At 41.2% G+C, this 25,706-nt stretch overlaps 1 protein-coding gene across 3 annotated transcripts in view; it reads left to right on the top strand.

Moving 5' to 3' along the window:
- GALNT18 (polypeptide N-acetylgalactosaminyltransferase 18) overlaps positions 1-22,202 on the top strand; it is a 389,415-nt gene extending 367,213 nt beyond the window's left edge. For all 3 annotated transcript variants that reach the window (XM_073347598.1, XM_073347597.2, XM_073347599.2), the window contains exon 11: positions 21,790-22,202. In XM_073347598.1, coding sequence (XP_073203699.1) covers positions 21,790-21,936 — 147 coding nt within the window. In that variant the 3' untranslated portion in view covers positions 21,937-22,202. The remainder of the gene's footprint in view (positions 1-21,789) is intronic.
- The last annotated feature ends 3,504 nt before the right edge of the window (positions 22,203-25,706 follow it).

Genomic DNA, 25,706 nt, shown 5'->3' with positions numbered 1-25,706 from the left:
CCAAGATATGGGAGAGATGATGTGGGTGAGGGAATATCTTTTACTGGATCAACACCTTTATTGGACTCAGCCACCTTGTGTCTCTCACTGAAAGAGGTGAGCTGCTGTCAGACTTTTAAATACGTATCGTCACTTTTCACTTAATCAGAAATAAATAGGGCCCTCTAGAAGAGCAATTAGCTATTACTGCAAATGGTAAGGAGTGGGAGGACAGAGACAAGAATGCTCATGTAGCAAGGTGGAAGCAACTTTATTAAACCATTATTTTAAACAAAATATCTACTAAAAGCAACCTGTCCTGGCAGCAGTGAACAAAGGGGAAAGCTATATAGCATCAAGCTGTCACCGACGACCTTCCTTTTCAACACTCAAATCCAAAGTATTCTAATATTTCCCAGGCCTATTTAGCTTGGATTATCACAGCCCTTCCAATGCCTAACCAAGGTCAGAGCCCCATTCAGACCACTGTATGAGGCAACCACCAGCCTCAGACAATGATCAGGAGTCATGCAAATCTAACCACCTTCTTCAGTGAAGGACGACTAATCCCCATTATAACCAATTGTTGTCCACCATTTGCGGAGGATACCAAACTGGGAGGGGTTGCAAGTGTTTTGGAGGATAGGATTATAATTCAAAATGATCTGGACAAACTGGAGAAATGGTCTGAAGTAAATAGGATGAAATTCAATAAGGACAAATGCAAAGTACTCCACTTAGGAAGGAACAATCAGTTGCACACATACAAAATGGGAAATGACTGCCTAGGAAGGAATACTGCGGAAAGGGATCTGGGGGTCATAGTGGACCACAAGCTAAATATTAGTCAACAGTGTAACACTATTTCAAAAAAAGCAAACATTATTCTGGGATGTATTAGCAGGAGTGTAGTAAGCAAGACATGAGAAGTAATTCTTACGCCCTACTCTAAACTGATTAGGCCTCAACTGGAGTATTGTGTCCAGTTCTGGGCGCCACATTTCAGGAAGGATGTGGACAAATTGGGGAAAGTCCAGAGAAGAGCAACAAAAATGATTAAAGGTCTAGAAAACATGACCGATGAGGGAAGATTGAAAACATTGGGTTTGTTTAGTTTGGAGAAGAGAAGACTGAGAGGGGACACAACAGTTTTCAAGTACATAAAAGGTTGTTACAAGGAGGAGGGAGAAAAAGTGTTCTTCTTAACCTCTGAGAACAGGACAAGAAGCAATGGGTTTAAATTGCAGCGAGGGCGGTTAAGGTTAGGAAAAACATTAGGAAAAACTTCCTAACTCTCAGGGTGCTTAAGCATTGGAATAAATTACCTAGGGAGGTTGTGGAATCTCCATCATTGGAGATTTTTAAGAGCAGGTTTGGCAAACACCTGTCAGGGATGGTCTAGATAATACTTAGTCCTGCCATGAGTGTAGGGGACTGGACCAGATGATCTCTGGAGATCCCTTCCAGTCCTCTGATTCTATGATTATCACACCATTGTGCATGGTGTCAGACTGACAACTGTGTAGACAGTCAATTAGGTGATTCTTGGAGATACCCTCTGTAATGGATTCATTTGACATGAAAAGTGTTGGGGGAGCTTCACCTTGCCCCAGCCTTCTGCAGCAGAAATGAAGCCTACTCTTTGCATATTCTTTCCCAAAGTCTTGTGGAAGTGGCTTACTAGAGCCAGCACTACATCTTAGTACTGCTGATAAACAAGGGATGTATTTAAGGGGTGTGTGTGTGTGTGTATATATATATATATATGTTTATATGTTTAAAGGACCCTTTTAAAAGCTTCTTAATTAGTAGGTTTCAGCTTTTCTTATTCTGAAACTAAAATGAAAATCCAAATCCTTCAGGAATTGAAAAGAGAAACATTTCCCATCATTTAAAATAAATAAAACCAATAAATAAGAACAACTTGTCTGAAGAGAGAAATTAAATTCCTCACTCCATATATAAAGGCCATAAAGAGGCCATGCCATACTGTTAATTCTGCCCCTCCAGCTTATCTAATGTTTTAGGCAGGACCAGTGCCAGGCTCAAGGGGTGTCATTAGGAGGAGGAACAGCTAACACCATGTTAGCACCAGGAGCACTAATACAGTGGTGACAGGATTGTGGAAGCTGCCATCTTTTAATTTTCACCTTTATTCAACCTCCCTGAATTGTTCTGTTAGGACCCAATCTCTTACTGAAGTCAGTGGGATTTTTTCCATTGGCTTCAATGGGCTTTGCATCAGGCCCTGGGAGATAATTTTAGGGTGGAGTGGGGTTCCTGTTGAGTTCAGTGGGCTGTCTGGGAACAGCTGAAAGCAGGACTTACCCTTCTGAAGTGGCACCACACGTTATATCTACGTTATTTATTCAGTATGTGCAGGAGCAGCATTTCACATAGCTATTAATTCCAAATTGAAAGCTTTCTAAAAGCACTATGGAAGTTTGTACTGTTCAGGTGAGCATTCCCACAAGCTCCTGGATACATTATGCTGAACATACCCTCTCACGTATGTCCCTCTTTTTTAATGCAGATTTGAAACACCAGAATAGCTCTTATGGTAAATTGTTCATTACTTCCTCAACCTCCAGTGAGACTTCCCAAGTTCCTTGCATTCAGACACACCCGGGGACAGTTTTATATGGCAAGTGAACACCCTTCCTGTGGGTGAAAGTCACCTCTGCACAGAGGCTCCATGCATCACTTAAGCTCCCACCATTTATGGCTGGAAGAAATTAAGGGCTGGTCTACACTACACAGTTAGGTCAACATAAAATAGTTTGTCAACCTAATTATATCAGCATCTACACTACAGCCTTCCTCCCACTGACATAAGTGCCCTACTATGACGATATGATAACTCCACCTCCACAAGAGGCGTAAGGCTTATATTGGTGTAGTTAGGGCGATGCAGTGTCTGTAGACACTGTGTTGCTTACATCAGCGGTCTTGTCAATTTCACGGCAGGAGCTGTGAAATTGATAACAAAGCCCCCCGCTGCCCTGGAGAGCTGGGCAGCTGGACCCTGCTCCGAGCTGGGGTGAGAAATCCGGGGGTCTTCCCCCCCACTCCCAGCTGGGAGCTGAGCTTCAGACCTCGCTTCCAACTGGGAGCCAGGCCAGAAGCTGGGATGGCTTTGGACCTGACTCCCAGCTGGGAGCCCAGGGTGAGAAGCCTGAGCAGCCCCTCACCTGCTCCCTGCCGAGAGCCAGGCAGGGAGCCGGGGGTGGGGTGGCCAGAAGAGCGGCTGGACCCTGCTTCCCGGTGGTGAGAAGCCCTGGGCGGCTTCCCCTGGGGAACATGGCACAAGGCCGGGGGAGCCCACGGGGAGCCCAGGAGCTTGTGAGGCAGACAGGCTCGTGGCAGGGAGTTCCCAGCAGGCTCTCAGCTCCCCACACTAACCCTCTTAGGTCACTGGAAGTGCTCCTGGTGAGAACGCTCACCACCTACCCAAGGAGGGTAGTGTGGATATGCACCACCGCAGTAATTACTACTAGTATTAGTCAACTTAGGTTTGTAATGTAGACATACCCTTAGAAAGTGCGCTGTGGAAACAAACAGCAGATTTATTTATCTCATTTATGCAGAGGCACATAGAGGACATACCACAGGTGCCTTGCAACTCTCTCTCCTTCTGCCTGGCCAGCTGTTCCAGCAGTGCCCAAGGACCAGGAGAGAAAGCGGGACTGTGGTGCTGCTGTTACACTATTAGTAGTCCCTCAGCCACAGCCCTGTATTCCTATACCCGATGGTGTCCATCCACCCAGCCCAGAATCCAAAAAGCTGTTTATGGGAGTGTGTGGGACCCCTGTGCCCTCACCCACCAATAAGGGCAAGATGCCCTCCTCCTCCCACCCCAAAACCCAGAGACAGACCAGCTAAGCAAGACCTCCAGCAGTTCGGGGAACCTGCCAGCCTCAAGAACTAAGGAAGACCCATTCCCCAAATAATTACTGAGCTCACCACTGGGGAAAGTACCTGCTCCAACCCACTCAATCCTCCTACAGCCAGCCAGAAAGGGCAGGGCAACCTGCCTATCAGCACAGATACTGCTGTGAGAAACAGTTGCCAGAAAGGGGAGCTACCTAGAGGTGCCTAGTGGGGAGTCAAGAGGTACTTGGACCAAGGTTGAGGACGAAAAGGTTGCTGGATTTGGGAGGGGGCAAGTATGAAACAGTATTTTGCAGGAGGGAAGGGGTAAAGGATTAATGCACTGGGGGAAATGGAGGAAGTATTTTACTCAAAGAATAACTGTGAATTGCCAACCGAGGGTTGAGCATTTTTGAAGGTGTTCCATGTTGAAACATCACGTTCTATTGTTATCTTTGCTCTGTCAGCATAGGTGAGACCATAGGGCAGGAAGAGTCCCTACCTGGTAAGATCAACACTCGATATTAGCATCACAAGGGGAGGGGCTCAGCAGCGCACATGCCCAGAACAGCACCATGATGCTGGTATCTAGAGTTAATGTCACAGCACTGTTCCATGCATGCTCACAGTGTGGCATCCATCCCACCCATCTATGGTGTTTGTACTGATCATGGGAATACTGTGAAGCTTGTCACTTCTTTTGGAGAAGTGAGAGGAGGTCCAAACACTACCATCAGCACTGTTAAGAGCAAGTGATGTGAAATTAAAACCATTGTAAAATACTGCTGCAGTTAAGTGAGCAGGCAAATGAAGTTCCGTTCTTAAATATTTTAGCATTTTTCACCATGTTTCTCTATAGCTCATAATTGTTCCCTCGGAAAGTGCTGCCAGAGTGAAATACTGTTGTTCTCTCCCTGCTTTAACACCACAATGAAAATATAGTGTTATTAGAGGAAGCAGAGGGTTGGAGTTTATATTCTATATCTTTCCCATGGCTATATTTTGCATAGCTGGAGTTTATTGTAATGAATTGCTTTGTTCCTCAGGTGCAAAAAGAAGATATAGCATGGAAACTAGTGCATACTAATAAATAACGATTAAGGCTTATGCATTCTCCAGCTATAGATTGAATTTTGCAGCTACAGTAGATTTCATTAGAGGAAAACTAATATTACTGTGCTGTACGGTGTAGTCCATCTGAATGGAAAGGGATTTGCTGGGTGTAGCATTTTGGGATTATTCCCTATGTTTAAAATCTCAGCAGTTGGTAATCTTACTTTACTGAAACTACTGCTGCAGCACTTTGATCATTGTCTCTCACATTTAAGACTTTATATGACTAATATTTAGAATAAATAATCCTTTTCCACTGAGTAGAAGAAGAAAAAATAGCAGAATGTAATGGGAGTCTGATCAAGGAAGAACATGACCCCCTTGACCTAGGAGAAGATGCAAAGGAAGCTTTGTGAGCAATTGGTATTAAGCTTTTAAAGAAAATACATGAGAATAGCAACAACTTGTAAAGTTAACTTCAGTGGTAGTTTTTTTTTTGTTTGTTTTTGTTTCGTTTTTGAAAGCCCTCTGTTTTATAAGCACATCAGAATTCTGTCATTTCCTGATTGAATGCTTTGATATGCACTGTGCTTTATTGAAACGCTCTGTCTGATGGTTAGCATTGCTGCTTTGGGGCATGACTGTGTGGGCACAAAGTTCTTTGTCACAGCAAGCTTTCCAGACTTTAAAGAAAATAACTAAGTATTGAATTATCTTTTGTGCTGTCTTGGGAGCAAAGCTGAACACACAATCTGCTTACAAATGCAACTGTCACATGCTTAATTCCCCAAGTACCACACTGGGAATTTAGTTTTTTTTTTAGGGGGGGGGGCGTGCAAAGGGAGAGGAAATTACTCATGCTCTTTGGTTGATACGAAGTAGTAGGTATATGTATATTTTATTTAAATAAGAAGTATTCTGTTTGGTTAGTTCCTGTCTCTTTTAATGGCTAGAATAGACTTAAAAAAATTAGGAAGCATTCATACCTCACTGCTGCTACAGATTTACTCCTTTGTAAAACAGTGCTTCTGAGATACCCTTATTCACTGATCCTTACATGGCTAAAGCCCACATTGTTACTACTCCAGCCTGTGAGCTGGAACAGGAACCTTAACTCCTGCATTTCACTTTTCTGAGGTGTTAAGGCCACTGCATCCACCAGCCCTTGGAGCTCTGTTACTGGGCTTAAACTCACTCTTACGTGGGTGAATTTCACCATTCTTATCCCAGACCATTGTGAAGTGTTGCTGTGCCCTGCTAAACAGTTGCCTGTTTCTATCTGAGAACCATTCCTCTACTCGGTGGAGTAATTCCTGTGCAGTATGTACTGTATGTAGGTCCAAATCCTGCCCCGGAATGCCTGCACATGATTTCAGTGGAGCTGCGTTCAGCATGCATCTGGGGGAAGAATTTGCCCTGCAACTTGCAGGACTTTTTGGAATCTTTCAGAATAAAAGTCACTAGATACATTATTGTATTATTACTTGTTAAGAATTTGGATTTGTGCTGTCCCTTTAGCTCAAAATGATCCCACACTCTCAAAATCTATTTAGGGAATGGGATCATATCATCTGCTGCTGATGTGAAATACAGCAGCTACACAACTACCCTCAGCAACACTGAACAACTGCTCAGTTCAGGAAGGGAAGGAGAATACTGCATTCATTTGAAACTGCAGGAGGAGTATAGACAGGCAGAACATAATTACCCAAAGTGGAATTCGGCCAGCTGATACCTGCAAAAAGGCTGAGGTGTTGTTTTTTTAATGACTGCAAATGGCCAGGACTCTAGTTTTAAATCTCAACCACAAGACAGCACCTCCAGAACCACAAGTGCCCCCGGACATCGTGTTGATTTAGGTGGAAAGAGTGCTGCCTTCTGAATCATCACCACCTCTTTCTGCTGCCCCTAGCAGTTCTTTGCCTGTCTCTGATCCAAATACTAACCCAACTGGACCCTACTTATCCTTGGAACTAATAGGATCACTGCACTAGCTGTTCTAGTTGGAGGCAAGAAATTTTACCCACTGTACTACTTGCAGATGAGAAAGTGGTATTTAATGACACTCTCGTCTTAGCTGAGCGTATGCCTCCCCTTATTGTGTGTGCAACTCACACAGTATTCCTTTTACATTGAATACTTGACCTTAAAATAGGTAGCTTAAAGTATTTGCAATTTCAGTCTTCTTAGCATATGTCTCATTAAGTACCTGTGATCGCTTCTTTGACGAGTTGTACTAAAGTGAATTACTTAGAAATATTTGTAAATCATCAAGTGTTCAGAATCTCTATTCCATGTACTCTTCACGTCACACATCTCAGTATGAAAGTATGAATGTGTACAATATTTTTGCTTAATGAAAAAAATCAATATTTATGGTAAGTGGCCTGAAATCTATGCAGTCCCTGTTTGGTAAAAACTTTTCATGATGGCAACCAAATGACATCTTAAATAATTTAAGTCTTGTACTTGGAGTAATTTTCTAGTAACAAGTTTTAATTTTCACAAATTACATGCAGAACTTACCATCTAGAAAGTTCTTGGTCAAATGCTGCAGTAAAAAGCACTTTTAGTTGGTGCATTTCAAGTCTTTTCCAGCATTTCACATTATGCAGCATTTATTCTCCTGAGGACTGTGTTTAAGCTCCAAAGATACTCATGTTGAATTAATTTAAAAGGAATTCAGTGCATTCCTCTGCTTTTCCTACAAAGCAGATATTCTGTTTGCATATTTTAGCATATAATTTTCTATACCACTTTTAGTTTTACAAAGAAAATGTGTGTTCTAACCTCACGATGCTCTTAATTTTTGATAGACTAACTCTGATTTTCTGAGGTCCAGATAGGATCACTCTGAAATTACATATGAAAATTTTTTTTATGAGGGTAAGGTGTTGTGTACTGTACAAGATCGGAATTGTCATTAAGCAGGTCTGTTTCTAATGGGATCCTGCAGGGTTTGGTTATCTGCCCTATGCTATTTATCAATGGCTATTTATCTGCCCTAGCTATTTATGCTATTTATCAATGGAAGAAAACATAAAATTATCACTGATAAAGGTTTGCAGATGACACAAAAATTGGGAGAGTGGTAAATAATAAAGAGGACAGGTCACTGATTCAGAGCGATCTAGATCAGTTGGTAAACTGGATGAAAGCAAACAATACGCATTTTAATACCGCTTAATGTAAATGCATACAGCTGGGAACAAAGAATGTAGGCCACACTTACAGGAAAGAAGTGATTCTGAAAAAGATTTAGGGGTAAGGTTGCCAACCATCTAGGAATTAAAGATTAATCTTTAATTAAAGATTATCATGTAATGAAACCGCTAGGAATACGTCCAACCAAAAATTGGTAACCCAATTTTGCAAGGGAGGGAGGGATAATCAGCTGAAATGAGCTTCCCCCTTGACCCTGTGGCCAAAAGAGCTAATGCAGTCCTGGGGTACATAAACAAGGGAATCTAAAGTAGTAGTAGAGAGGTTATTTTACCTCTTTATTTGGCACTGGTGCGACAACTGCTGGAATTCTGTGTCCAGTTCTGGAGCCCACAATTCAAGAAGGATGTGGATAAATGGCAGTGGGTTCAGAGAAGAGCCATGAGAATGATTAGAAAACATGCCTTATAGTGATAGACTCAAGGAGCTTGATCTATTTCACTTAACAAAGAGACGGTCAAGGGATGTCTTGATTACAGTCTATAAATACCTACATGGGGAACAAATATTTAATAATGGGCTCTTCAGTCTAGCAGAGAAAGGTAGAACAAGACCCAATGACTGGAGATTGAATCTAGACAAATTCAGACCGGAAATAAGATGTACATTTTGAACATCAAGAATAATTAACCATTGGAACAATTTACCAAGGGTCATGGTGGATTCTCCATCATTTATAATTTTAAAATCAAGATTAGATGTTTTTCTAAAAAATATGCTCTAGGAACTATTTTGGGGAAGTTCTTTGGCCTGTATGATATGGGAGGTCAGACTAGATGATCACAGTGTTCTCTTCTGGCCTTAGAATCTAAGAGCCATAATATGATGGCTTTATTTAACGTACTGATTTATAACACGTAGCCAATTCCAGTGGAGAGGGCATTGGACTGGGATTCAGAAGGCCTACTTTCTATTCCTGGTGTGTCTGTTGACTTGCTGTGTGACTTGAGCAAGTCACCTTTGTGCCTCCATTTCCCTATCTTCAAAATGGAGATACTGCCTACCCATTCTTTCAAGCACTTTAAGATCTGTGGATGGACAGCACTATTTAAGTGGCAATTATTATTATTAAGTATTCTGCCCTCACAAGCAAAATCAGAGCCAAATCATACTTCTGTTAAAGTTAGTGAAGGTTACGACATTGACTTTAGTCAAAGCAAGATTGACCTATAATGTATAACCACGGTTTGGCAAGTGAATGTGTCACAGCCTCATTTTTACCTGACAGTACTTTAGAATACAGGTTAAATTAAATCCTGGACTCTACAGACAGTTCAGGTGAGATTAAAGGATAATGTATACTTTAGCAACACAGGATTTCCCTTAACGAACCAGACAATTGGACCATCAAGTCTCATGTCCTGCTTCTGACAGTGGCCAATATATAACATATCAGAGAAAAGTGGAAATTCCCATAATTCATTTAGTAAATGGTACTAGGTTTACACTGAGATTAGGAGAAAATTCCTTTCCTGACATTATTGCCTGTCGGTGTATAGTTTTCTATGGTGACTGGAAACAAAAGTTTGGGATTTTTGACCATGATATCTAGTTATCCTAAAGTGGTTAGTGTAATTGCCCATGCTAGAGTGCACAGCTGGTTTGTGATGTTGGTCTAAATCCTTGTCCTTTTTGTTCAGATAGCATCAATTTGTATCTTTGTCTGTAGGAACTGGTTTGTTAGCCGCATATATGACGTTCCAAATAGTTCGTTTTCTGGGTTAAAATGAGTCATATTACTTATGCAGACCTTATATCAAACATTCAGGTTGGAAGATGCAGACTAATTAAATCTAACAAAGAAGGGAAAAACAAATCTTGAATAACAGTGTTTTCCAATGGAGCTATAAAGTAGTTTCTAGTAAGTCTAACAAAGAAGTAGAAATATTTTTTCTACCCATAACAACTGCATCTTGGGAGTATTTTTGAGAGGTCTTGCCATTTTATAAAGTAATGAGCATGTTCTGTAAGGAAAAGAAAGGACTTGTAACTTGGCTGGATTTTTTTTTAAATGGTGTTAAAACAAGAAGTGCTTGCTTTTTGTCAGACTGGTGAAGACCAATTAGTTACTCACCAGATGTGGGATGGTTGAAATATCTCACTTTGGAAACTCTAGACTTTTCATGCCACTGTAGATTCTTTACAGTAGTTTTCTTCATGTGTATTGGTATGTCAGTATTTTGATCATCTTGAAAACGGGCTAGTACTGTGCCTTTTGCTCTTTGCCTACAGCTAGAGCAAAAGATTTACATGAAAGCCGCAATCCTGCATTCTCTGCTTACCCAACCCTGGCAACAGTAAGAGTTTTGGATGGCAGGAAAAGACCAAGGTGGGAACCCCCATAAATGCACGATCTACTATAAAACCAAACTCTGCCCGAAGCCTAGGAGCATGTGATTCATCACCCCATAGATCAGATCCATAATTTGTCTTGTCTGGCATCCTGCCTCTAGCAGTGCAATGGTTGATGTTTCAGGGAGATATGAAGCCCATCAATAAACACCTGTGCATTGTAATCCCATGGGAGGAAATTCCCTTTTTCAACCTTGAGGTGCTCAGCTTATATCTTGAAGCATGAGATCTGATTACCCATATCATTATCTTAATGTGCACACAGCTACACATTTTATCGGTGCTCATAAAATTAATCCAGCGTTTTTTTAAAATCCAGTCACAGTTACTGACTCAGTGACCTTGCATAACAGTGAATTTGATGGGTTTACTAAATAATGCATAAAGTACAGTAGTTGTTCTAAATTTACAGCCCCTTAACTTCATCAGGTGTGTTTGTTCTACTGTTATAGGACAGGATACAGAGGAGAGACTCGCCAGGTTTCACTATTCCTTCATAGTTCTGATGATCTCAGTCAGATCCCCCTGCTTTTAATTTCCAGGCTAATAGATCTTAATTTTTTGTAATCCCTTATCAGTGTATCCAACCAAACTTCTAATCATCTTTGTTGCCCTTCTCTGGACCTCTTAATTCTCTGCTCCTGGTACTATACATCTTTCAATTCTCTGCTTTTTGTGATATCTTAGGACCAGCCCTAGCCTGGTTCAGTATTTTATATCCAACCTTACTGCTGAGCTATTTACAGGAGTCAGTTATACATAATTTTAGAATTGAAAAAAATTTTCTTCTGGGTTTTTCACAAAATGCATAAAGCAATCCCAGCCTTTTGGTATGTATTATACTCCTGCTTCTCTACACTAGCAACTAATTTGCCAGTGTGGTTCCTGAGGGTAGAATTTTCTCTCCACACAGATTTTTCACATCCAAAAATGTCTCTTCACAAAACAGACTGATTTGCCCTGGTAGGAGACCTGGGTATGGGGGCACTGTCTTGAAACTCTCGTTCTTTGGCCAGTTATGCTAAATCCCAAGGCATATGCACAGTCTTTTAGCATGCACCAGTGTCCTATTAACAAAAATCATGTAAAATTGCGTACCGTAAATATACCCTGGCTTCTACATTCGACTTCAGAGTATAGGGATTTCAGGTTACATCTGTAAAGCAGTGTGTGGCCAAAATACACACACATCCCATCACTTGATAACAGGATTTCTACATGTACCTCCTGTTCGCTACTACATTTAGGATGATAGGAGGTGAATTTTTAAGCAGAATGTAGGAAGTTGACTACAGTCACAATCCTCTTCAGTAATAAGGAACAAATTGAGAGAAATGTCATCATATATACTGTAGAGCATTCTTATTTTCACTCCTAAAATCTCTGCTGTGTTGTAACATACATGGATGTAATGCTGTCAAAAAATGCAATACAATTCACTGTACCTAACAGGTTCATTCATATAGCAAAGGCTAAAATATGTCATTCAGAACACCACCTATGGTCAGAAGATAGATGCTAGTCATTACCAAGTGCACAGGGGAGACCTGGATTTGACTCTTGGACACTGTCTCTTGCTATTGAGACAACTAGGATGGGGGTAGAGCCTAGCTTTTATAGAGGGTGTACTTAAGAAAATCAGCAGGTAAGTGGCTGCCAGAAAGAAAAGGTTACTTACATTGTAATCTTCAGTTTGAGTGTGAATGCCAGGTCTATATTTGGGTTGAAGATCTGCAATGAAAACTCCAGGCTGCTATCAGAAGTGGTGCTGATAAGTCACTAACCATTCTTCTCTTTGAATCAATACAGAACAAATTCTAAGGGTGGAGTGTACTGTTGTCGGTATTTTTTATAACTTGTCAAACCGAGTTCCTGTCCACTAGTGATCTAATGAAGACAAATGACGTCTTTTGAAAAAGAAGTGTTAGTCTCAATGATCTGGGTGATTTCCAATTTGGATAATTTCTCCCATCCTAAACTTCCAATGCAGTTACGTGGTTTTTCACCATTCCTGGTAGTAACATGCTCCTTTTTCTGTGAGCTCTTAAAGAGCTTCTGGGTCAGATTTACAAAGGTATGTAGGCACCTAACTGTAAAATCAATAAACTTGAAATAAATGGGAATTAGGTGCCAAATACTTTAGTGAATCTTTACCATTTTTGTTTTTGCCGTAGTTAAGGTGTCTTTCAGTGGTGGGTTGAATTGATTCCACTGTGAGTTGGGAATATCCTGTATTACTGCTATTAAATAACAGTGCTTTGTAATCCTCTGGGATAAAGTTTGCTACATCAATCCAAGATATTATTGTTAGTTAGTCATACATTTGGTTTTCAGTTTTTGTCTTTTCTCTATATAATTTGATTTCCATTCTAATTAAGTTCTCTGTATGCTATTGCATTTCTCCTGCCAGGTTTAATTATCTTTATTTAAATACTTTAATTAACAGTTTTGTGTATTTCCAGATCCTGTAGCTTTAAGTATTACACAAATAATTTAAATGGCTGTGTTTAGAACCTAGACTATTCTGCATGCAAATAAAATATCTGGATTAAACAAAACAGTTAATGAGTGTGCACCCAATTTGTTTTTAAAACAGTTTTTGAATGTGCTAATAAAACTATATCATCTGACTTATTGCAATTGTTATAGTACAGATACTGCATCAGTGTAAACATACTGGATGGTGTAATAATGAGAAGTCAGTAAAAATCATATTTCCAAATAGTAATTCAAATTGCAGTGATGGAATGGTGTCTTTTTAAAAATGGGATATAGGAAGAGTATAACAATTGCTGAAATGATATCTACTTTGATTTGGAGAGGAAGTTTCATTTGTACAAGGCCATAGACTATGTGGGCAAATGAAAGACAGGCTGCCTTATCATGAAGGTTGGCTGGCATAGTAGAGCCCCAAATTTAGTTTAGTCCATTTCTAACAGGTACTGTGGGCCAGATTTATCCATTTTGTAGCTCTAATGAAGTCAGTGCCATTATACCAGCGATTCATTTAGATCAGTGTCAGAAAATAGTTAACACTCACATTCAGAAACAGAGCCTGATAAAGAGACCCCATTTACCTGCCTATCTGTAAATACCAAGTTTGTGTAGTTGGTTAGACCCCAAGAACATAAGTATGGCCATACTGGGCCAGACCAGTTGGCCCATGTAGCCCAATATCCTATCTTCCGACAGTGGCCTGTGCCAGAGGTTTCAGAGGGAGTGAGCAGAACAGGGCAATTTATCAAGTGATCGCAACCCTTGTTGCCCAGCTTCTAGCAGTCAGAGGATTGGGGACACCCAGAACATGGGGTTGCATCCCTGACCACCTTAGCTACTAGCCCTTGCTGAACCTATTCTTCATGAACTTATCTAGTTCTTTTTTGAACCTAGTTATACTTTTGGCCTTTACAGCATCTCCTGACAAGTTCCACAGCGTGACTGTGCATTATGGGTCGAAGTACTTCCTTATGGTTGTTTTAAAACTGCTGCCTATTAATTTCATGTGGTGACTCTAGTTTGTGTGTTATGTGAAGGAGTAAATAACACACCATTCGTGATTTTATAAACCTCTATCATACACACCTCCCAGTGTCCCTTTTCCAACCTGAACAGCCCCAATCTTTTAAATCTCTCCTCATACGGAAGCTGTTCCATACCCCTAATCATTTTTGTTGCCCTTCTCTGTACTTTCCCAATTCTAAATATATCTTTCTTGAGATGGGGTGACAAGAACTGCATGCAGTATTCAAGGTGTGGGAAAACCATGGATTTATATAGTGAATTGATATTTTCTGTCTTCTTATCTTTCTCATGGTTCCTAACATTCGATTAGCCTTTTTGACTGCTGCTGCACATTGAGCAGATGTTTTCAGAGAACTATTTATGATGACTTCAAGATCTCTTTCTTGGGAGGTAACAGATAATTTAGATCCCATCATTTTGTATGTAGAATTCGGATTATGTTTTCCAATGTGCATTACTTTGCATTTATCAACCTTGAATTTCATCTGCCAATTTGCTGCCCAGTCACCCAGTTCTGTGAGGTTCCTTTGTGGTTTACTTTGGACTTAACTATCCTGAGTAATTTTGTATCATCTGCAATTTTTGCCACCTCACTGTTTACCCCTTTTTCCAGATCATTTATGAATATGTTGAATAGCACTGGTCCCAGTACAGATCCCCTGGGGGACACCACTATTTGCCTCCCTCCCTCCATTCTTCACTGGAGAGGACATGAGTGAGATTCCCATACCTGAGCCATTCTTTTCAGGTGACAAATCTGAGGAACTGTCCCAGATTGAGGTGGCAGTGGAGGAGATTTTGGAACAAATTTATTAATTAAATAGTATTAAGTCACTGGGACCAGATGATATTCACCCTAGAGTTCTGAAAGAACTCAGATATAAAATTGCAGAACTACTAACTGTAGTATGTAATCTGTCGCTTAAATCCATCTCTGTACCAGATGACTGGCAGATAGCTAATATGTGCTGATTTTTTAAAAAGGTTTCAGAGGTGTTCCTGGCAATTACAGGCTAGTAAAGCCTCACTTCAGTACCGGCAAACTGGTTGAAATTATAATAAAAAACAAAATTATCAGACATGTAGATGAACATGATATGGTGGGGAAGAGTCAACATGGTTTTGGAAAAGGAAATCATGCCTCACCAATCTATTAGAATCCTCTGTGGGATCAACAAACTTGGACAAGGTTGGTCCAGTGGATATAGTGTACTTGGACTTTCAGAAAACCTTTGATAAGGTCCTTCACTGAAGCAAAGCAGGTAGTCATAGGTAAGAGGAAAGGTCCTCTCATGGATCAGTAAAAGACAGGAAACAGAAACAGATAGTTTGAGCCTCTATTATGGTATTTTTATTTAGTTTTCATGATGCTTGGAGGTATTTCACTTTCTCGTTTTTGTGTAGTTCTGTTTTTTGAAGTTAAATACTACTGTGTTGGGTTTCTTTGGTATTCCCCCCCCCAACACACACACACACACACACACACACAAGGATGTTAAATTTAATTACATTGTGGGTGCTGTTACCAAGTGGTTCAGCTATATGCACCTCTTGGACCAGATTCTGTGAACCACTTAGGACTAAATCAAGAATTCTCTCTCTCCTTGTGGATTCCAGGATTAGCTGCTCCAAGAAGCAATCATTAATGGTGTCTAGAAAATTTATCTCTGCATCCCATTGTGAGATGCCATATTCCCAGGCAATATAAGGATAGTTGAAAATCCCCATTATTATTGTGTTTTCTGTGTGTGTGACCTCTCTATTCTACCTGAGCATTTCACAATCATTCCCCACCATCCTGGTCAGTAGTATATTCCTTCTGCTATACTCTTATTATTCAGCTATGGAATTTCTATCCATAAGATTCTATGATACTGTTTAATTCGTTGAAGATTTTTTTGAAATCTTTCACGTATAGTGCCACTCTCATACCCTCATCTAGCTAAATACAGAACATGCATATGAAATATTACATGCAGCACTAATGGGAGTGAAATGTATCTGGATTACTAATACCACTAAAATCAGTACTGAGAGATTAAGCACTTTCATGGAGAGTGGCAATTTAATCAAATGCTTTATTGAGGAAATTTGTTGTTCACATGAATTACAATTCATTATGAAAGTTTGATTCCAAGGACCCTAGACTGTTTCTCAAAGGAATAATTTAAACCCTGTGCTTCATTTGCTCTACTGCCAGTAGAGCTCCTGTTAACTGCTAGACCAAAGAATTGGCAACCCTGGTTAGTTGATTTAGACTTAAGAAGGACTTGAACAAAAACCTGGATCCTAATACCTCAGAATTTTGGCAGCCTTTGAAATGTGACTCCAAACTTGGCAACTGGACAACTTGTTGTTAATGAGCCGAACCAAAATTCTAAGTCCAAATTCTCCTCACCTTTGGGTTATTAGAGATCTGGATCTGAATTCAGCTCTGTGTTAGACTAAAGCTAGCTGCCTTGTTTAGCTGCAGTTCGTTGCTGTAATGAGGCAGACAACATCATTACAGCAAGAAACTGCAGCTGAACAAGGCAGAGAGCTTTTTCCAAAGCGATAGCATTAGAAATGGAGGGTTGTGCTTACTGCACTATCAAAATAAATGGGAGTTTTGCAGTTTAATTCGGTGACAGCAGGATTGAGCTCTAAATGTCTCACTGACTAATCAGCATCAGTGGTAGTAGCCACTTTTGAAGTTGGTAAAGGTTTAGTATTTACATTCCATGAGAATGAACCCATGAATGTGTGGGACATAGGTAAAGTCCATGTAGAAACAGAAGGTACTGCAGATCTCTGCAATGATAAAAGTCAGTTGCTGTAGATGAACATGACCAACAGGAATCAGAATCTGGAATAATCTGTTCCCCTGGGGAAGGGGACCAATAGGAGCAGGGAAAGGGGGCGGGGAAGGGGTGGAGTTGGGGCGTGGCCGGTGGCAGAGGGCACGAACCAGCGCCGGGGGGAGCAGCCTCTGGCTGCTATTATAAATTTGCCGCCCTAGGCCTAGGCCACACCGCTGGCGTGTGGGGTTTGCAGAGTATATAAAATGACTCTCTGATGTTACAACACAAGCCTCTCACTATAGAAAAGCTAAAAGAGAAACCTATTATGTACAGATGGCATACAGTAAATGTAAACTCTAAAGGAAGACTATATTACAGCAGTTGTTCCCAACCCGGGGTACATGTACCCCTGGGGGTTCACAGAGGTCTTCCAGGGGGTACATTAACTCATCTAGGTGTTTGCTTAGTTTTACACCAGGCTACATAAAAAGCACTAGCAAAGTCAGTACAAACTAAAATTTCATACAGTAACTTTTTTATACTGCTCTATGTACTATACCCTGGCATAGAAGTACAATATTTATATTCCAGTTGATTTATTTTATAATTATATGTTGAAACTAGTGCTGTGACACTATTGTATTTTTATGTCTGATTTTGTAAGCAAGTCATTTTTAAGTGAGGTGAAACTTGGGGGTACACAAGAGAAATCAGACTCCTGAAGGGGGTACAGTAGTCTGGAAAGGTTGAGAGCCACTGTTCTAACAGGTGGTGCTGGGGTGTGCTCAGCTCCTGATGAAGATTGTGATGGGAGGGGAGGATGCGGACAGAACTTGGCAGAAATATATTTATGTGAGATCTAAACCATGTAAAAGGTACCCAAAGGCTACAGCAATACTTACACAATAACTGCTTTAATATAGGCATTGATGATGAACAAAAACAGAGTAATACATTCTTTTTAGAAACATTCTCTTTTCCCAATTTGCTCTGATGTAAAATTTGACCTCCATTTAAGTGCCATTGGAGAGAAAAAGGCTAGGGAGCTCTGCTTGATAGGTTGCACAGCATGCTGCAGTTACTAGTAAATATCCCCCTTATGGGTAGTACTGGAGCTTGCTGGCTGAAACATTAAAAAAAAAAAAACCACACTGAAGTGGTGGTTAATATGAGGGAATTGAGCTGTTCCAGACAGCACAGATGCTTTTAGCGAGATGAGTTTTTCTACAAAATAGAAACATGAGGGTTCAAGTCTTGTTAGAAACAAAACAGCTCTGCTTCTGAGCCCTAGGGCACGTAGGCAGAGGACAATGGCTTAATCTCAGAGGGACAGCAACCACACAGGTCTGGCCCTATTGAGCAGGAATATGGAAGAAAATGACTCTGAAGCACAATAGGGGCAAGAGCAGGCTTTGTCTTAACTAAAGTGCCCTAGTGAAATAATCTAATTGATTTTTGTATGTGTCTAAAGGAGTGGTCAGTGTATTGTCTTAATGGTAGTGACAATGCACATACCATATGGTGCAAGGCCTGGAATAGACGGAGCTGTATAATTAATAAAAACAGATGAACTAAATAACTCCTGTGAGGACATGCTGAAAACCAATGAGAGAAGGAAGCCAAACCCAGGTCCTAGTAGCAAATGTATTTCCAAGTCATATCACTAATGAATGACTTTTGCAAGCTGTCATCTCCATTACTGTTTGGAACACTAAAGCCAAATGCAAGCAAAGGTGCCATTTTATTATATCCATAGGACGTTTACAACGACAACAAAAAGGCTATGAAACAGTCATGGCTCCACAAAAGGTTGCATTACAGTCTCCAGCTGAAGGAGGGCAAATTGTCGCCTAAATTCAATGTACATTTCAGCCTGCAACTGCTCCTCCAATCTCGCCAATTCAGAGGCAAAAACTCCAGCACCGAAGCTAATAGTTCCTTAGTTTCACATGTGAAAAAGACGCTACGTTGCTCGAGGCTGGGGAGAGTTACTGCAGAGGAAGATGACAGACTTGCTGTCCAAATACCTAGAATTGGAATAAAGATAATTTGAGGGCAAGAAGTAGTTGAAAAGGGAATAGAAATAGTTGGGGAATCAATAAATCTAGCCTTCACTGTATGAATAAAAACATACTGAAAATGGTGGGGTTGAGGCCTGATGCTCCAGTAAGGTGCAGAGCATCTTTTGAGTGGGGAGCAGACACTAACTTCTCTCCAATGGCACTAACTTCTTAATGATTTTCATCTGTAATCCACACACTGGTGACATGGCATTAAAGCACAGCTGTCCCTGTGAAATCTGTCCTTTTAGAAACTGTTCATGTGGGTTTTCTATGCACAAACCTGAGTTCCATACTCATTTAACATACATAGTGGACACCCTGTAATACAGTAGCTCTCAACCTTTCCAGATTACTGTACCCCTTTGAGGATTCTGATTTGTCTTGCATATCTCCACATTTCACCTCACTTAAAAATTAATTGCTTACAAAAATCAGACATAAAAATACAACACTGTCACAGCACACTATTACTGGAAAATTGCTTACTTTCTCATTCTTACCATATAATTATAAAATAAATCAATTGGGATATAAATATTGTACTTATATCTCAGTGTGTAGTACGTAGACCAATAAGTCATTGTCTGTATGAACTTTTAGTTGGTACTGACTTCGCTAGTGCTTTTTATGTAGCCTGTTGTAAAACTAGACAACTAGCTAGATTATTTGATGTACCCCCAGAAAACCTCTGCATACCCGTGGTTGGGAAACAGGTACCCCTGGTTGGGAACCACTGCATTCGGAGGCACTCAGGCCCGGATTCTCAAAGGTATTTAGGCAGCCAAATCCCATGGAAAATCTGAGCTTCGGTGCCCTGCAGGATTGGGCCCCTCAGGACTAAGTCATTCCATACATCCTTTTTATTTGTATTGTAACGTCCGCTCCTTATCTTAGACGTTGAAGATAGTGAGCTTCCCCGTGTCAGAATAGGCCCACTTTTTTAATGTGAAAATGGCCATTTAATTGAAGCCCTTCGTGAAGGGCCTGATCCAAACCCCATTACATTCAATACAAAGACTCTTGTCGATTTCATTCAGCTTTGGATTGGGGCCAAAGTGACAATTGGGGTGGGAGAGAGGCGCAAATGGCACAAAATTAAACATGGACCAGTTGCATGTGCCATTTCGTACAACAACCATGACGACTTTCAAACAGTTGTAGTGCTAAGGGAGCTCTGATCTCTCAGGGGACAGCCACCTGGAACTTCCATTATTCCTATTAATGGAAATCTCCCTTGCGCAGCAGTGGAGGCATATTAAGGCTGAATGCCAAGCACAGCAATCGGTGAAAATTGAATCTGAACTTCCCATCTAAGCCTTTCAGAAAGGATTTGTGGGAGCTCCTGATTTGAATTTAGTAGATTATACTAAAAATGGTCTCCCTTATTCAAGCCTAACCATATTTAAACCTCAGGGTTGTCAAACCTAATTATGTACCAAGAAAAGGGTTTTAACTGATGTTCATTTCTCAGAAAAAAAAAAGTGCTTATTATGTATGACTGGAGTGAGCAGCGGTTATACGGATACATCCCGGCACCTGCCTGAATGGTGTAGAGTCATGTTCCAAATGGCATATGTTATTGCTGAAGAGCCCTTCCTGGGTAACACATCTCAGCATTTCTATCACATTTAAGTTAAAATCCTGGAGGTTATTATGGCGCACATCTGTGATACTGCAACTTTATAATGTGAAGCCCAACACAGGCTTTCAGCAAAATTAATGAGAGAAAACTAAATGTGAGGGTTTTAAAAAAAAAAAATCTCACTAGATTTTTGCCCTCTATTGTAAACAAATAACTGACATGTCTAGGAGCAGTTTCTGTACCTTAGCTGCATTAATCTGGGGCTAATGGCTTACACTCCAATCTTTGATTTTAAGACACCACCACTGGTAGCTCGTGGGCGTGTATGAGAGAAACTTTTTCTCCAGGTCACTGTGCTAATTACCTTGTAAACCTTGGAAGAATGGCATTGATACATAGCAATTATCATTGTTAAACCAAGGAGAAGAACAAATTGCACCCTGAATTGAAGGAAAACTAGTAATTTGTCATCTATCAACAATTAATCCCCTGGTAACTCTAACCCTAGCAATTTAGGGTCTGATCCTGCTCCCAGTGAAGTCAAAGAGAGCAGAATTAGGCCTTTAATTTGGCATATACAGGCTGCAAACTGAATACAGAATTGACACTGCATGTAAACTACATGTGATTAATTATGACATCACTAGATAGCCTAGCCATCATTTATAAACAACATTCTAGGCCTTGAGATCTGGCAAATGCAGGACGTGCTGGGTCAGATCCTTGGCTGTGTTAGAGCAGCTACCTGCTGCTCCAGTAACACAAAAGAGCGATGAAGCCTGAACGGGGCGGGGCTGAGTAGTACAGATCCATCTTGCTGGCTCTCCAGCATCCAGTTTATGGGGAATGGCCAGAATGCAGCTGTACTCCCTCCCCACCTCCTGGAACAGCTTGGGGCTGCTCTAAGGGCTTGTCCACGCTGGCACTTTACAGCGTTGCAACTTTCTTGCTCAGGGGAGTGAAAAAACACCCCCCTGAGTGCTGCAAGTTTCAGCGCTGTAAAGCATCAGTGTAGCTAGTGCCCCAGCACTGGGAGCCGCGCCCCTTGCTCTCTCCCCATGCTATGCCGCGACTACGCAGCCACGTTAAAGCGCTTTAACGTTGCTAGTGAAGACGTGCCCTGAATTGCTTCAAGGGCTGAACTAGCCCCTGGCTCGCCCCAGGATGAAGGATCCGTAAAGGTGATTTAAAGCCACCTTCTCTCCCCAATCTAAGACTACAGTGCACCTCAGTCTGGCCTCTTCCACAGTAAATAATCATTCAAAGATGGACTCTTGGTTGCTAGTCTAACATGAAATATCACACATTAAAGACTTGGCATTAATCAAAACTGGTTTTATTTATTTATTTATTTATTTTTAAACAGGGAGGTCCAATCCAGAACAGAAAATCCAAGCGTTGCCTGGAGTTACAGGAAAACAGTGACAACGAATTTGGATTTCAGCTGGTCCTTCAGAAATGCACTGGCCAACGCTGGTCTATAACAAATGTCCTGAAAAGCTTGTCATCATAACTGATTCTAAGAAACTCTTAACACAGTCCTTTTGCTACTGTGTAGCAAATGTTGCAATGTTGCCTGCTGTACTGTATCTTTTCTTTCCCCCCTTTGATTCTTTTTTGCGAGTGTGTGGAAATCAGGTTTGTGGGCTGAAGATACAGACTTTTTTCATAATGACATTTTCATGGCGTTTCTAGAGATGCTGAATGACGGGTGATGGTAGGTTATCCTAAAATATTTTGCAAATGTAAATAGGGAACAAATGGAGAATATTTATAACTCTGACAATAAAATTTTATTGATTTAAAAAAAAACCAATTCCACTGCCTCTGTCTCTTTTGGGGATCGGTTTGAAAACAAGTCAGTCTGAAGGTTTTCATTGGTTAGGGCCTCATCCTGGCAAGAGGCTGAGCACCCTCAACTCCAAGGATGAAATCCTGGCCCCACTGAAGTCAATGGGTGCTTTGCCAATGGGGCTGGGATTTCACCCCTAATGACTTCTTGAGAGTGAAGGATTCTCAGTGTCACACTGAATCAGATCCTGTCAAGGTCACAGGTGAATGCAGTCAGGCACCATCCAGTGGTTCTGAAGCAAGTGAAGCTGGGTTACACCCATTCTATAGTAATCGGTAATATTTGCTTCCCTGCATTCTTATGAAATCGACTTTATAAAAACGAAAAGCAGCCTTGCATCAAAGTGTTCATTTTAATTTAAAAGTCAGATGATACTTTTGCACTGCAACAGGGTGGCAGGGAAGGAGACATGTTGTTCTCTATTCAAAATGTACATCACTACTAAGGTGGCACCAGTGTCATAAACATTAATGATTATGCCTTAGGGTTTCTCTGGGTAAATGAAGTAATGGCTGGAGACTTATGGGATTACTATAAACTGGACTGCGAGTCAAACAGTACATTTAAAGCTAAGCTGCTGCTTGTGACATCTGTAATTTTCTTGCTCCTTCAGGGAGGCTCTGTTTTTTCTTAGGAAGGATGGTGGGGCAAAGCACTAGAAGAAAGACTTAAAGTGCTGCAAGAGAAGGCAGAGTCACAACAGGGATCAATTCATGTTCCCGTCTTGTTAACATGGTTCAAAATAATGCAGAGATAATGTGGCCTCCTCATCTGAGAGCGCATGCAAACTGGTGCAATTCTACAGTGCAAAAGGAGTTGGGAAGGCTGGAGAGGGAGGATGGAATTTTCAAAGCATTCAGCATTGACCTAACTCCGCTTCCCGTGGGAGTTTCCCCGTCAGATTCAATGGGAGCAGATGCAGGCCTGCACTGACCACTCTTGAAAACCCTGTGAAATGCCACTGGTTGGAAGCTCCCTGCAGGAGTTACACAGGGAAAGGTTGGGGAAGGAAGGATGCACCAGGGGAGCGGAAGGGACAGTGCTGGAGGGTCAGCAACCTGGATCCTTTGTTCCGTCCCAGACATAGACAGTGTCTATGGCCCATGGAGTCCTCTTCAGCACTGAGACTGCCATAGCAGCTGCACTCTAGCCAATGGGATGGATTTTCCTCTCCCACTTCTCCCTCCCCTAAGACAAGTTATTCAGACCACATGGGGGTGATGATTTTGGGTAATGGCAAAGTAGCAGCAGCAGTGGGAAATAAGAACTCTTTTAATATAGAGTTTGTCTTTTTACACTGTTTTCCCCTTAGAGTGTAGTTTGGTTTTACTTCCTACCTCGCCTTACCCCTCCTTGACACGTGGGCAGAGTAGACCAGCGTTTAGACATGGGACCAGATGCCAGGGCACTCTTCGTAATGCTGTCAATGACTCCGTGAATTTGGAAAGTCATGGAAGCAAAATTTGGCCACCGTTGTCAATGGCAAGACTCTAGCAGCCAAGATTTCCATTTATGCTGCTGCTGCTGTTTTTGCAGGTTACCTGTGTGGAGCGCTGAAGAGAATCTCTAGCACCACTACTGCCCCCTGCAGCCTCTGCTGTGCCAGAGGTACCCACATTGCCCCCACGCTGGTTTCTTTAGAGACACGGCAGAAGTAAGACTATAGCAACATACTAACCGGTACCACCATTGGGCAGCTCCTTCCCCTGTGGGGCATGCTAATACTCTTCTAAATGGCCACTAAAGCACAGTCCTGAGTATATCTCCTTAGTCCAATGTGAGGCATCTTTCTGTGGCCAGCAGCATCCTCTGCAGCACTGAGATGTTGTCCAATATAGCCACAAAATAATATCACAGCCAGTCACTTGGAAGCAGCCACTACAGTTCACTGTAACACCAATAGTTTCAGGATAACCTTTTTTTAAAATGCGCATCGTTTTCTTTTTTAAAAAATCTGCTTCTTTCACTGATTCTTTTGTCTCAGCTCAGATGTTAATTTTTTTCCAGTTGATGGAAAGGAGGTGTGAGGAAGTACCTGCAACCCCTTTTCTGTTATCAGCATGAAAAATATACACTTTTGCAGCATTAAGACACGTTTCTCACCAACAACAGGAAAACTGCTGAATTCAAAAATGGCAAATAGCCTTTGGGCCTGGGTGGAGGGAGAAACAACAAAAATCAAATAATAAGGAATTGGAAGAATATCGCTAACTGACACACAGCGTAATACACCCAAAAATGGCAAGTATCAGGGGGTAGCCGTGTTACTCTGTAGCCACAAAAACAAGGAGGAGTCCGGTGGCACCTTAAAGACTAACAGATTTATTGGGGCATAAGCTTTCGTGGGTAAAAAACCCACTTCTTCAGATGCATGGAGTGAAAATTACAGATGCAGGCGTTATTACACATGAAGAGAAGGGAGTGACCTTACAAAAAATGCCAGTTGCTTTCTACCTTCCCAATAACTGCTGCCCTTATCAATTGCTTTTTGATAAACGTGCTGCTCTCTCGCTAACCTGTCTTTCCAGAAAATGTCTCCCCCCCACAGAAAGTGTGAATTTGCCTTTTTCTTACTGCATTCACCTAAGTGAGGTGTGAAGTGTCCTTCCGCCTGTAGCAATTGGGCATTCACATCCATGTTGTGTGGGGGAAGCAGAGGAAGGGGCTATTTGTTGGCATTAGTTGGGAACTCACTGAGTGATTACTAATCTTTTTGTTTGCTTTTGGTTTTCTATAGAGGTGAATTACCTCTCCTTTATTATTCTATTTGCTCCCTTTTTATTATAGTGTTTGCTACTTTAAGTGGCAACCAAAACCTCTCCTGGAGACTATAATGTGCTAAACTGCCTCCTACAGACTGACTTCACGTTCAGGGCCACACTATTCTAGTATCATTCTTCTTAATAGCTGTTTAATAAGTCTCAGCAGTTTAATTATGTGAGCGTATCCCTCTGCTATACATAGTTACCACAGAGTGGTGGCTAGGCAAGCTGCAGAAACTTTCTTCTAAGTACAGGGACAGGTGAAGGTACCGCTGATACCTATGATAACAATTGGTGAAGGTTGACTATACCCCCTATATTCTGTGGGCCAAGTTCTGAGGTCCTTAGTCTTTATTGGGTCAAAACCTCCATTTAAGTCAATGGATATTTGCCTGAGTGAAGCCTGACACAAGACATAAGAAAGTATCTGCCCTTGAATGAAGCTTCTTTTCCCTTTACATGGCTTAATTATTATTATTATTTGGCTTAATATTATCCTGTGGGCATGAATCAAGCAAAATTCCTTGTGGAATAGCTACAAGTTTCACACAATTAAGGGCAACTGCAGAAGGGTTTAGCCCCTCGTCCCTGAATTCCTAACACCATATTTTAATGCAAAATGCTGCATCCTTAAAGGAAAAGCTGTGGAAGTCAGTGTGTTTAGAAACA

Source organism: Lepidochelys kempii, chromosome 6, assembly GCF_965140285.1.
Source record: "Lepidochelys kempii isolate rLepKem1 chromosome 6, rLepKem1.hap1, whole genome shotgun sequence".
In the NCBI taxonomy this organism is placed as follows: domain Eukaryota; kingdom Metazoa; phylum Chordata; order Testudines; family Cheloniidae; genus Lepidochelys; species Lepidochelys kempii.
This window is presented reverse-complemented; position numbering and strand designations above follow the sequence as displayed.